Raw genomic sequence first — 13,230 nt, 5'->3', positions numbered from 1 at the left:
TTGGAAGTTTATTTACATGGTTTCGGAGTAGTACACTTTGAAATTTTAATACAGTTCAGCGAGAAAGGCGACGAAGAATAAGAAGGGGGCGTTCCAGTCTGCGTAAACGGGAACTCCCACCACACGAGAACGCCCATTTGTGTCTACTGTTCTCCATATCACTGGGATGGGGCTTGGCATCAGCCTTAAATGGGTCAGGATGGATCAGATCCAGGGACCGATGACGCGCTTGCTGATCTTATGAACGATCAAACAATAAATTCCCATTTTTGAAACTCGGTCTAATGTCGACAAGTGACGTCAGTCTTTGATTAGTTCATTTTTTGCCTGGCAGACTGGGATGTGTGTGTAGAGTTTCAATACAATTTCCTTTCATAGGATCAGCACTTACCTTAATGTAATCCTCTGCAGCATCAAGTTAAAGATGAAATCCAATCTACACTGCCAGTTACTTCAGTGTTTCAACAAAACGTACCAGTAATAACGGTATAAAAAAAAATCAAATTTATTTGAAACAAAAGCCCACTGATACAAAAGAAACAAAGGGCATTTCTGAATGGAAGAAGCCATGTTATCCCATAGTGGTTGTGTGATTTTTTGAGCAGCAGGAATACAGCCAACCATTGAATTCTGCCAGACTGGCTCAGAAAACATTTACACAACTAGTCACCTTTTGTGATGTCCTGACAAATACATGAGACAGTTATACAAAACAATTGCATGACACTTGTGTCTTCCGAACCAAGCCACACCAACAGTGAACCAAAATCTTTAACCTTACGCACATTTTGTCCTGCACAAGAGATTCCTTCAGAGGTTTTCAAGTAACAAGTCGATGTACAACAATGCGCTTGGTAAAAAGACGTCATTGGGAACAATTATAAAAGTAAATGAAACCTGTCTTGAGATTTGATCCACTGGCTTAAGAGGATCCCTGCTGTTTAACAGAGGCCACACCCCTCCCCTATGACTTGTCGTTTGCATGAATACCAATGCCAAGTTGAAAATTCCGGGCCGTTCCAGGTGAAACAAAAACCGTTGGTTGGACTGGTTCTTATTTGCTTGTACTTTTGCTGTAAAATAGCAGCACACACACGCAGAACAACCTGCAGTGAGTGCTCCACAAACCGGGACAGAATACTACAGACTTTATGAACAAAGTGTTCACGAATTAAGTCTCGACCAAGAAAAAGAAGAATCACTAGGTATATACATATAAATCTATCTTAAAAAAGGTCAGCACGTTCTCGGTGTTTGCGTCCTCATCATCGTCGTCGTCGTCTATTTTACCAGCCCGATCTTCTTGGACTCGGTTTCGTAGATGAGCAACCGCCACATCTTCACTATGAAGACTTCAGCTTCCTCATCAAGAACCTGGAAGAGAAACGGTAAGAAAAGCGAGTGAGTAAACCAAAGTGACCGTGGCAATGTCTAAGTAGGATGAAGGTTGCTGTGCCTCATATAGGCCACTTGGCTGGATGATATTCCCCATGTACATACTAACTAACTAACCAAGCCACACTAACGGTGAAACTAAATGCAACCGTCTCCTGTTTATCGTGGCTGTAAATGCGTGGGTGCCCTCAGCTCAGAAATGAAAACCTAGCAACTAAAGCCCAGTTCAGACCAAAGATTCACCTTGCAACGACTTGCAACTCGCAACTCCTTGCGACGAGACGGGCTGCGACGTTCTAAAACTGGGCAGTTCACACTGGCTGCAACGCGCTGCAACGGTCTGCGACGGTAGGTGGTTTCCCTAGCAACTGTGAACGCAAGTTCACAAGTTGATCTGGCTGCCTTTCGTGTTTTCACGAAGAATTTATAAAATTTACTTTCAAAATTACTACGTGGGTCTACGGTACAACGGAATGAAATCCGACCTTATTAATATTCCCCCCCATGATGGTATGAGTTCGAATCCCGTAATGTACGCATTTAAACATTCATTTTTCATTTATTTCGGCTTACAACGGTTCTACCTGACAAGTTTCTTCCAATTACACTCCAAATACGATGGGAATGTTTTTGACATTTTATTGAAAGACAAATCAAAGAGGCATTCGCAAGGACAGCTACGTGTCTGGCCCAATTCCCAACAGCTGGCGTAGCCACGACAACAAACGACGCATTCTGCTAATGGTCACCAGTTAACACGGTCACGAGTTGAACTTAATAATAATAAATTACATTTAGCGCTTAATATGGTACTCTAAGACGCTTTAAAACACCACACCGAGTGCCACCGTAATGTCGCAACATGCTTTCTTCTTGCTGTCCCTGTTGCTATACCCCTTACTGCCAACGTCGTAAAGGACAGGTTGCCCCTCCAGCAAGCGAATTAAATTCTCCTCCCTCTCCTCGGACCAGAAGTCTGCCATCTTCGGATATTTGTATGCTGGAGTGGACAGTACAGTACCGGGACGGAGTAAGGCCGTGACGTACAAGTTGTTCTGTGCTGTGATTGGCTGAAGAGAAATAGTTAAATCGCCGCGTTCTAAAACTGGACCTTGCGATTTGACATGTTCAATCTCTGGCGACTCCTTGCAACGCCTTGCGACGCCTTGCAACTCCTTGCAACGGCTTGCAACGACCCGTTCACACCGCCCCTGCGACGTTCTAAAACCGTCTCGTTGCAAGCCGTTGCAAGGTGAATCTTTGGTCTGAACTGGGCTTAAGACAACCACCGTCTCGCACCCGGACGGTTACTCACCATGGCAACATCATCCAAGATACCCTGCGCCGTGCCGTGAGCCATCACCTAAAGGAGGTGTGGAGGTAGAAACAAAACGCTCAGGGTTATAATAATAATGCATTGAATTTATATAGCGCTTTTTCCTAGACACTCAAAGACGCTTTACATTGAAGGGGGGGACCTCACTCACCACCAAGGGTTGGTATTCTTACATGATTGTCTTTATATGCTGACTATCAATTCAGACCATGGAGGGATGAGTACCTTAGAGCAGACAAACTCCACCAGTGTGGGCTCCTCCTCTCCGATGTACTCGATGATCTTCTTGTTGATCCAGGGGCGTACCCGGCGCTCCATCAGGGTCTGAATAACAGGTGAAATAACAGACGTATTTAGAGGAGATAAAAGTCCACCGCCCTCTTCGAAATGACTCCAATTTGTTTGTGTGTGTTCATGAACTCATTTTGGTATGGAAGGAAAAAAGTCGCAGTATCTTTCAAAGACGGTTGCCAAACAGTATGCAGACGACATGGCGGCCCTGGTGGCCGACATCAAGGATCACACCTCTCTGGCTGCCTACTACCAGCAGGTCAACACCCTGACGCCGTGGATAAGAGAGCTCTGTGGAGCTCAACATCACCAAGACCAAGTGTTGGCCCTGTGTTGGCCCTGTGTTGTGGGGGGAGGCGAACATCTTCCCCCCCCAACCTCTCTTTCAACCTCTGAGGCTGTACGGGCAGACAGTTGACCAGGTCTTTAGACACCTGGGCACAGATATCGACACCCACCTGTCCGTCTCCCAGCATACAGACTGTGTACAAAAAGGCACAGCACTGTTCCTGCTGAGGAAACTCAGGCGCTTTGATGTCAGACAGGACATTTTAACAGCTGTCACATCACATCCTGGTTCTCCCTCACCTCTGTCAAAAAGAAATCAAAGCTTTCCCGGATCATCAATCAAGGAAGCTAAATATCTGGCAAAACTCCAAACCAATTATCAGCACTCCACAGCCAGGTAGTTAAAAAGGAAAGCCAACCTCATTACACAGGATCCCACCCACCCCCTGCACAAGTCCTTCCAACTTCTGCCATCAGGCCGCCGATATAGAGTACCCCTATCTAGGAATAACATACAAATTAACCCTGACGCACTGTCACTTTACACATATCCACAGCTTTAATCTTGCTCATTTCTAATATCTATACTTGTTTAAAGATCTTTACACACAGTACATTGTCCTGTTTGTGTGCCGAGCCACGTCAACGACGATTTTCAGTTACGACAGACAATAACGTTTTCTGAATCTGCAACCACCTGGCAAATAGCAGACAGGCAAAAGCTGGGATTGTATTGATTTGCAAAAATCTATTGATACAAGTCACACCGCTTTCAATGAGGATATCAATCCCCCATCAAAAATACAACGGCAACAAATGTTTGCATTGAAAGTCGAGGAGAGGACAGTAGATCATCATGAACTTCACATTGTTTATCTACCGTTCTCACGGCAAAATGACATTGACTATTGACAACCAAACGAAGAGCCCGTGAGCCGGGTGCGTTCCCCCCCCCTCACCGCGTCCACCATGGTCCAGTCCAGCGGGTAGCTGAACAGCTCGGGCTTGGCCGTGGGGATTTTCTCGATCAGGCTCTTGATGTGCTTGCGCTTCTCCTCGCTGCCGTCGTCCGCCTTGCCGGCGAGTGCGTCGGCGCCCAGGCTCTTATCGTCGTCGTAGTCCAGCGGCACCAGCTTCCTCTTGGGGACGCGCTCGTCCGCCTCCTCCTCGTTGAACTTGTTGAACACGCTGTCCACCGGCAGACGCTTGCGCTTGCCCACGTGCGGCTGGCCGGGGCTGCCTCCGCCGCCTGGTGGCGGGGGGAGGAAACAACAGCAGTGAGGACATTGTAGTGTTCGGTTTTCCTTTACAAGCGCCACGGTGTTGCTTAAGGCGACTATGTATAAGGTTTAGATCTCGAATGCATAATTACCCTGTCTCCAGGGGACAATGCTTTTTAGGTTTTATAGAAAGGGCAGAACAGCTGGATACATATCTGTATATCATTTTAGATTGGAACATTTTCTTTTTGACCATTTTGTGTAATTTTTAAGGCGGAATTTCAAAGTCCTCAGTCACAAAGTTATATGGGAGAAACATGGTGAATAAATACAACATGTTTTCAAACTGAAAAACAATCGTGATTGTGAATGAATAATCGTGATTTCAATATTGATCAGAATAATGGTGATTATGATTCATCCCATAATGGAGCAGCGCTACTCAGTGGTGCTGCGCTCCGTACCGTTCCTCAACAGAGACCTACCCAGCTTGAGGCCCAGTTTGAGGCCCACGATTCGGGGCCGCTGCTCCTCCTGCGGGAGGTTGTCGGGGGGAGAGTTCTCATGGGGGATGATGATGCCGCACGGCGAAGCGTCCTCCGGCGAGCCGGGCGAGGCGTTGGCGCTTGGGGGCGTGGCCACCGCCGGCGCGCTCACCACGGGCCGCATGGCGGGGGCCTTGGGCTCGGCCCGGGGCTCGGGGTGCCCGCGGCCGTGGTCCTGGCCGGCGGCGGCGGCGGCAGCTTCGTCGTCCTCGTCGTCGTGGTCCTCACCCTCCTCCACCACCTCACCCTCCTCCGACTGGGCGCCGTGCGGACCGCCGGCCTCCTCCTGCCGCTGCCGGCCCTTGTCCTTCTGGCGGGCCCCGCGGTCCCGCGAGGAGGCCTTGCGGCGGAGCTCCCGCTCCTGCTCCAGCTGCTGGATGACGGGGGGCTGCTGCAGCTGCAGCCGCTGCTCCTCCTCCTCCTCCATCTGGACCAATGGGGGCGCAGCGAGGCGGGGGGTTAACGGCCAACGTCAGGAGGGCTTTTTTTTTTTTTTTATAGATAAATAAAACGTGAGCCAAACAGACGACACATTTACCACACAGGGATGGAAGATACCCCTCAGATGCCTCAGTGACCTTCAAACACACACCAGGGAGCAAGCTGTGCTAAATATACATGACACTAGATCACAAACGCACACGCGCGCACACACACACACACGCGTACCCTGCGTAGCTCTGCGTCAGGGTCCGGGTGTCCTTGGTCCAAGAGCCGCTGTCTGACTTCTGCCAGCTCCTCCTTCTCCCTCTTCCTGTCACGCTCGTCTGCCTCCATCTCCTTCTCTCGCTCTCGCAGCCGCTTCTGCAGCGCACTGCCCCTAGAGGTCACAAGGCACAATTACACCCTGAACCACCAATAGCTGCAGCTGCAAGAGGGAGGGGTGGGGGGGGGGGCTTTAAATAGCAAAGACTGTCGGGGAGGATGCCTCTGCAGAGAGCATCCAGGCATACATGGACCAATGCATTTGTCCATGTAGTTCAGTATGAACCCTGTGTCCGATCTGTCCCATTATACCACCCTGTCTGTTTCACAACTGGATCAAACGACATTTTTTATGGATGTGCATAGCATGATATTGACGATGCTGCAGAACCAAAGACCCAAGGTTCGGGACCCCGCCCTGCCTACCTGTAGAATTTGGGGTCGTCGCGCTCATCGTCATAGTCTTCAAGGAACTCCCTCAGCCGCTTGCCCTCCTTCAACTGGGGCACCGTAGAGAAAACAAGACCTCAGTTACCATTTAAATGTCACTCAACATAACACTAGCAGAGCCAAAGAAGCAAAAATGGAAGCACCCCCACCACCTACCTTGACGCTTAGCAACAGCTGTCCAACATCCCGCATTAGGATTACAATGGAAATAAGTCCTGGACTTTATTGTGTTTTTCCCCTCAATTGTATTTTATGTCTTTGCCTTTGTGTAAGGCATTCGTTTGAAACAATTTAATAAATCAAAAAATAAATGTTTAATAATGTAAAAATTGTATGTTGGGTTTCTTTTAACCCTGCTGTACTGAAAAACATACCGAACCGTGGCTTAAAAACCAAGGACCGAAACGTGACTTTTGTGTACACACACACACACACACACACACACACACACACACACACACACACACACACACACACACACACACACACACACACACACACACACACACACACACACACACACACACACACACACACACACACACACACACGGGGGTGTTACCATTTCGCGGCGCCTCTCCTCCTCCCTCTCTACGCCCTTGCTGTGGTCCCGGGTCTTCTTCCTCTCCCGGAGCTCCCAGTTCTTCAGGCGCTGTGGGCAGGAGACAACATCGTGGTCAGACACCCTCCTACAAACAGGCCTTCTCCCTGGGCCAGCATTGATAGTCCTCTGATGGACGAGGACCCTCCCCCCCACCCCACCCTACCCTACCTCCTGGTAGGCTGCCTCCTTCTCCCTTAGACGCCTCTCCAGCTTCCTGCGCTCGTGGAGACCCTCCTCTTCCTCCGGGTCCCGCTTCTTGTCGTTGTCACGGCCGCGACTCCTGTCCCTGTACCCCAAAAAAACACAAACAACCTTTCAGCATTCAGCCCCTATAGACACGTTGGTGGTGGGGGAAGTGGCGTAGGGCTGTCCCCTAAGAGGGCCCTTCCTAACAGATGCTTTCGTTTTAAATAGAAGCATAGTTAAAAATACAGGATATCGTTTTAAATAGGAGGATATAGCTTTAAGTAGAGCATAGTGTTAAAATAGATATTTATGATACTATGATATAAGTCATAGTATACATCCTCTTAAACAAGGAGGGCCGAGCGTTCCTCTCTTCTCCGTGAGCTCACCTGGACCGGCTGCGGTCGCCCCCGCGCTCCATCTCCCAGTCCTTCTCCTTGGTGCGACGTTCCCTCTCCCGCTCGGCTCTCTCCCGCTCCCGCTCCACGCGCTCCCTCTCCCGGTCCACCCGCTCTCTGTCCCGGTCCACCCGGTCCACCCGGTCCCGGTCCACCTTGTCCCGGTCCACCTTGTTATCCCGGTCGCCTTTGTCCCGGTCCCCCCTCTCCCTCTCCCTCTCCCGCTCGCGCTGCTGCTCCTCGCGCTCCCGCCGCTGCCGGTCCCGCTCCCGGCGGTCCTGCTCAAACTCCTGGCGCTCTTTCTCGCGCTTGTCCTTCTCCTCCTCCAGTTTCTGCGGGGGCAAAGCGGAGACGGTGGGGGGGAGTCAGCGGGAGATTTGGGAAGCATGGGAAGCTGAGTGACTCTCAGAAAGTCCCGTTCAAGTGGTTTCCAGGCCCATGATGTTAAGCCCGAGATCAGGTCTACGTGCTTCCAAAATGATCCATCTGTTCTGAAGTCCTTAATCCCCAAGTCAAAAGAACGGGGGGGGGGGGGGGGACAAGATGGCTGGAGCTAACCCCTAAGACCAAGACCTCCATGGACTTAATAGGCCGACTGCCTCCGCCTTCATGCCACTCACAACTAAGCAGGAATGAAATCATGCTCAACGCTCGCATGTTACCTGTGCTAGAGTCACTTGAAACCACTTAAGCGGTCAGAAACATCGGTCAGAAACATAGCGAGAAAAAGGCGCCGTGAAAAGACTTTTTCCCTCTCTCCGTAGGAGTCTCCCCGTCCCGAGAACAAGGATAAAACAGAACTAAACCAAGGTTATAACGAGTCAAACAATTAAAAGGAAATAAAAACAAAAACAAAGAGTGGTGAGTCTTTTCATTTAACTGGTTGATTGTGACTTACAGGTGTTGAACTATGGACTCAGCCCTTCGCTGCCCCTACAAGCCTTTTAACTTAGGGCTGGGAGGAAAGCAGGTCACAATGGTATGCAAAAAGGAAAAAAAACATTACGGGATTCTTCTAGCTTGCTCAGATATGTAACATCAAAAAGTGGCTAACATCCTTTTACTTTAACGGGTGCAGTGGCAGTTAGCATGGCGCCCAATAAAAACAGAGCAAAAGATCAGACACATTTCTGTTACAGGTAAGTTAATTATTAGAAGCTGTCTTACCCCTTGGCAGGAATCCTGGGAGGGTTGTTCTAGATCCATTACTCAGACAAACCCACACACAATCACACTCTCACCTTGCTGGACACTAGACACAAGGCTTGTGTGTCATTTTAAGAATGTATAGCTCTGTGCTACAGCTTGATCATTGGAAAAGTGACCATAGCGGTGTTACTTTGGAACTATACGCCTAAGTGTCCACATACAAGAAACACGGGAAGCGCGAGGTGTATGATCCGATTGACATTTGATGAACAAAACATCTTAAAAAAGCTTCAAGTTCCTTTGACCAGAAGCCTTGTGGGTAATGTAGCCCATATGGTTTAAATTAGAATGGTATGGATGAATACATTGGATGAACGAATATAAGAAGCCATTGGTGAAACCGCCTCTCAAAAGGACAGGCTTTTTTCAGTAAACATTTAAAAAAATACAATTTCTAATGGTACTTACCACTCAAGAGCTGATGCTTGAACAGCTATCGAGACAAATTGTACATGTTTTCCCTCCATCTTTTTTGAGTTTAGGTAGACATGGCAAGCCAGAATTTGCATTAGGAATTTTGGCAAGACAGATAAATCCTTCTTTGTACCGTAAAGATACAACAAACTTAACATGATGTGGTCTGACACATATAATTTTTTCTCAGAACTACTAATAGTGCCTACTATTACTCTTAAGTCGTCTCCTTACAATCCTTGTATTGCTGGTCGGACCAGCATCGCCCATTGCGTATGTGTAAAATGGATGCATTAAAACAATCCCGTCTCGCCCACTGAAATGAAGGATAATGACGCAATGGAGGGACGTGATGAAACAAAAAAATGTATTTAACTCACATGCATTCAAGGGCGTACGCACCTTGAGAGTCTTCGATTCGCTGTGCTGCTGTGGAAAGGACGCCCCCCTCCCCTCCCCACCCCCCTCCCCACCTCGCCACTAGCAGTATATGAGGATACATGTCCAAGGAGACACTGGCAGTGGCTATCGACATGAACACCATCCAGACATAGCAGCAGTTTGCTGAGGACTCGCACAGGTTCACTGGGCCCTGAGGCTTTGTGGGGCCTAGACTGTCACCAAATTCAAAAACCCTTACAAAAAAAAGGGAATGTTGCTAAAAAAGTCCACAAAACAATCAGGCAAAAACGCCGGAGAGCCTATGCAGTTGCTCCCAGTGCAAGCCCTCAAGAGAGGGGCGCCCGGTATATGTAATTAGTAAATTAAAGCTGATACTTACATCCTATCCTCGCAACCTTTTCCCAAAGCTCTGAGATTCATCTTGCTTTAGTCACCAAATGATCACTATCATATTGGTGGGGTTTAATGAATAGATTAGCCTTCTGGTAACTTTACATTGTCTCCATGCATTAGTTTTGTTCTGTGTGAAGAATGAATCATGGATCTATTATGGTCACACTTAGAGAGCTTGATTTAAGGTGATCACAAGTGTCAAATCGGGCCTCCAAAAGCTAAATATATTGTTCCCACTGACATGCAGCCCATCATGTAGGCATAGGATAATACACTACTCAAATCAAGTACTGGGCAACTAGTGTTCATGTTAATAGTGCATCTGCACTATGTATATAAAGATATACATTCGGAATGGCCTTAGGCCATTCTGAATGTATATCTTTGTGGGACCAATTTACGCCTTTTGGTATGCAAGGTGTCTTCTAGCACAATGTAGACTATTGGAATGCACTATGTGAGGGGCATCTGTCCAAAGGAAAGCCTGTAATGTCACGTCCAATGCATCAAATGAGCCACTGTACCTTGTGGGTGTCACGGAATTTACTAATCTCGCGGGAAATTAGGTCCCTCTTGTCATCCTCCATGTCGATGGCATTGAGGTCCTCCTGTAGAAAAATGTCACACACAAAACACTGAATGAGCGATATAGTTTGAAATGCCACTTCTTCTGCAGAAAGGCCAAATCAATGAATCGATTTTTATCTGCATAATAGTGTGTAATTTGTCAAGTTAACATTACAAATTTAAGCAAAGCTGAATGACGTTTTGCCTCATTCCGTTTTGTTTTTTTTGGAACTAATGAAGTCATTAGTTCGAATCCTATAATAAAACATCACCTCTTCTTTTTTCTCCCTCTTTCGCTTGCGTCGGTTGGACTCGTCGTCCGTCGAAGGAGCGTTGAGCTCGCTGGCGTTCTCCTGGATCAACGCGTCGATGGCGCCCTTCACAATCTGGTCCTTCTTCTTCGTCTCCTCATCCATGTCTTCGTCCTTCTCCTCCTCTGTGCCCTCAGGCTTCCCTGTCTGAACCAGGATTCATATATGTATGTTTTTAAATAGTCACAGTAAATATACAAAACTGTCATCCTATTATAGTACATTCATTTCTATATTTCCTTCGTATTTTTCCATTGTATCCCATGTCTTTCATTCAGTTTGCACTGATATGAAAGACATGACCTCAAGACGCACAACTTGATCAGCTGGGGAAGTCCAGAACCATTTTAATCAATGCATGACTTCATCCATTGCAGCCCAGTTCTCGAAAGAAGAGAGGGCTCCTCACCCCATTGGACGCCTTTCTCTTGGCCTTCCACTCGTCCAGCTGGGCTTTGGTCTTGGCGTCCACCTTCACCAGCAGGTTCTTGTCTCCGATCTGCAGGTCGTGGAGCAGACGCAGTGAACGCAGCGTCGACTCGGGCTCCTTGTACTCGCAGAACCCGAACGCTGGGCCCAGAGAGGGTGGGAAGAAACGTCAACGCAGCACAAGGAGGAAAGGGCTATTGGCCTCTGAGGTACAACCAGGCCAAGAAACTGCAACAGCCATGACCCCATATGGAAGAGTTAACTGGTTACCTTGTAGCTTCCCAGAGGCTCCTTGAACTCTTTTCCAGCTTAAGACGATTCCACATTTCTAAAAAGAAAATTCAGTACAGAATGCACACTTGAGGGAAAATGAAAAGACTAGGAAGGAAGAACTAGCCCAATACATACTAGTGTAAAATATAAAGTGGAAGAAGTTGATGCAGTTTCCCAGACAGGGGTCTGTGCGCTGCCTCCAAATCTCATCCCTTACCGCCAGCAGTTGTCTGATGAGCATATCCGAGGCCTTCTCCGAAATATTCCCTACAAATACTGTGGTTGTGGGCCCACTGCCCTCTTCTGCCTCTTTGGCTCGGATAGAAACGACATCCTTCTTAAGGGCCGCTGGTTTACTGACCACCGCTACTGATGTAGGCATCAGGACAGCACGGGCCGGAGTCATTAAGCCCATGTGAACAGGGATCATTGGGGCTGCAAAAACGACATGATTTATCAACAAGGTGTAAATCCATGTAAATTTGTGCGTCCTTGGTTGTGCATCTTTGAATATATTTACCTGAAGGGAAGCCAGCATATTGGGGAGGCATCCCTGGAGGTGGCAACAGCGGTCGGTTTAGATGAGGGAATGACATCTTGTGTGCTAACTTGGCCGACCTCTTGAAGGAAGAGAAGATAATATTACAACACTGCGCCCGTGTGTGTGTGTGTGTGTGTGTGTGTGTGTGTGTGTGTGTGTGTGTGTGTGTGTGTGTGTGTGTGTGTGTGTGTGTGTGTGTGTGTGTGTGTGTAAAGTTCGTACAGGCGGTACATAGCAGTTACTTTATTATTTGATCCGTTAGTAAATGATTATCTACATGACTCGAGCAGTGTTTTGTTAATAATACAACAACGTGAAGGGGATGCAATTTACCGAGATGACGGTAGTTTAGAATCATATCGCATATATGTTAATCATCCTAAATGTTGTTGAGTTGGCGTACTATATTATACGGACCATACTCGTTCGGTTGTTTATACGATCAATCAAAGAGATATATATTAACAGTTGCGAATACAATAACTATTTTGCAGCAACCCGCGTGCTTTGGGCTGCCGTATGTGAAACCGTCCCTTGGAAGCTAAAAGTAGCTAAGCTAACACGAGTAAAACAGACAATACTTCTGCCGCCAAGTCTCACTAGATAGAAGTTTAGATGTATAACATACCCTAAATCAGGTGGCACGTCAATTGAAAACAGCTACCAGCTGGTTATGGCTCCTGAATCGCTTACTCCACAATTTGTTTTAGCAGGTAGGTCTTGGGGGCCTTCAAAAACATACACGCAAGTGAGACCCGGAATTGCGGTGCGCTTGTTTTGTATGTCGGCTCTGCCCTCTGAAACTGGGCACACTGAGAGAAGGCCCTATGTACATCGTTCCATTAAAAGAACGCATACACCTTAGAATTTATAATATTAATAATTGTATAACCAACATATTAAATACGTGCATTTTTCGTGTAGTCTATAGTTTAATTTCATCCACGTATTACAACTTGCAGAAAACATATTAGAACATTATCCATAGATAAAACAACTATACTATATTTGATTTTTCGTTATATTTAATAATGATATAGATAAAGAAATATATGTAGATCTATATATAAATATAGTTATCGGATATGTAATGTTACTTTAGTATCGATTTATTTATAATTTATCCTTGATTATTTATACTTTTAACTTTGATTCATTTTATATCAATCCATCATACTTCCGAAAACAATCATTGAAGTATCGTACAATAATTATGGCTATATTTAATATACATTCGCTATCGCCATCAAATATTAAATGTTTGGGAGCTAGG

At 47.0% G+C, this 13,230-nt stretch overlaps 1 protein-coding gene across 1 annotated transcript; it reads right to left on the bottom strand.

The window, feature by feature from the left end:
- Positions 1-481: 481 nt before the first annotated feature.
- rbm25b (RNA binding motif protein 25b) lies at positions 482-12,778 on the bottom strand. The gene is made up of 17 exons (XM_030344477.1): positions 12,586-12,778; positions 11,937-12,034; positions 11,634-11,851; positions 11,414-11,471; positions 11,124-11,284; positions 10,676-10,861; positions 10,361-10,444; positions 7,410-7,750; positions 7,003-7,120; positions 6,793-6,882; positions 6,207-6,280; positions 5,745-5,895; positions 5,016-5,502; positions 4,270-4,559; positions 2,957-3,055; positions 2,711-2,758; positions 482-1,374 (listed from the first exon to the last, which is right to left on the bottom strand). The coding sequence occupies exons 2-17, from the start codon at positions 12,010-12,012 to the stop codon at positions 1,282-1,284; spliced, it is 2,574 nt and encodes an 857-aa protein (XP_030200337.1). The 5' UTR covers positions 12,013-12,034; positions 12,586-12,778; the 3' UTR covers positions 482-1,281.
- Positions 12,779-13,230: the final 452 nt, after the last annotated feature.

This window comes from Gadus morhua, chromosome 21 (assembly GCF_902167405.1).
Source record: "Gadus morhua chromosome 21, gadMor3.0, whole genome shotgun sequence".
Taxonomy (NCBI): Eukaryota; Metazoa; Chordata; class Actinopteri; order Gadiformes; family Gadidae; genus Gadus; species Gadus morhua.
Note: the sequence above shows the minus strand (reverse complement) of the source record. Positions and strands in the feature narration are given on the sequence as shown.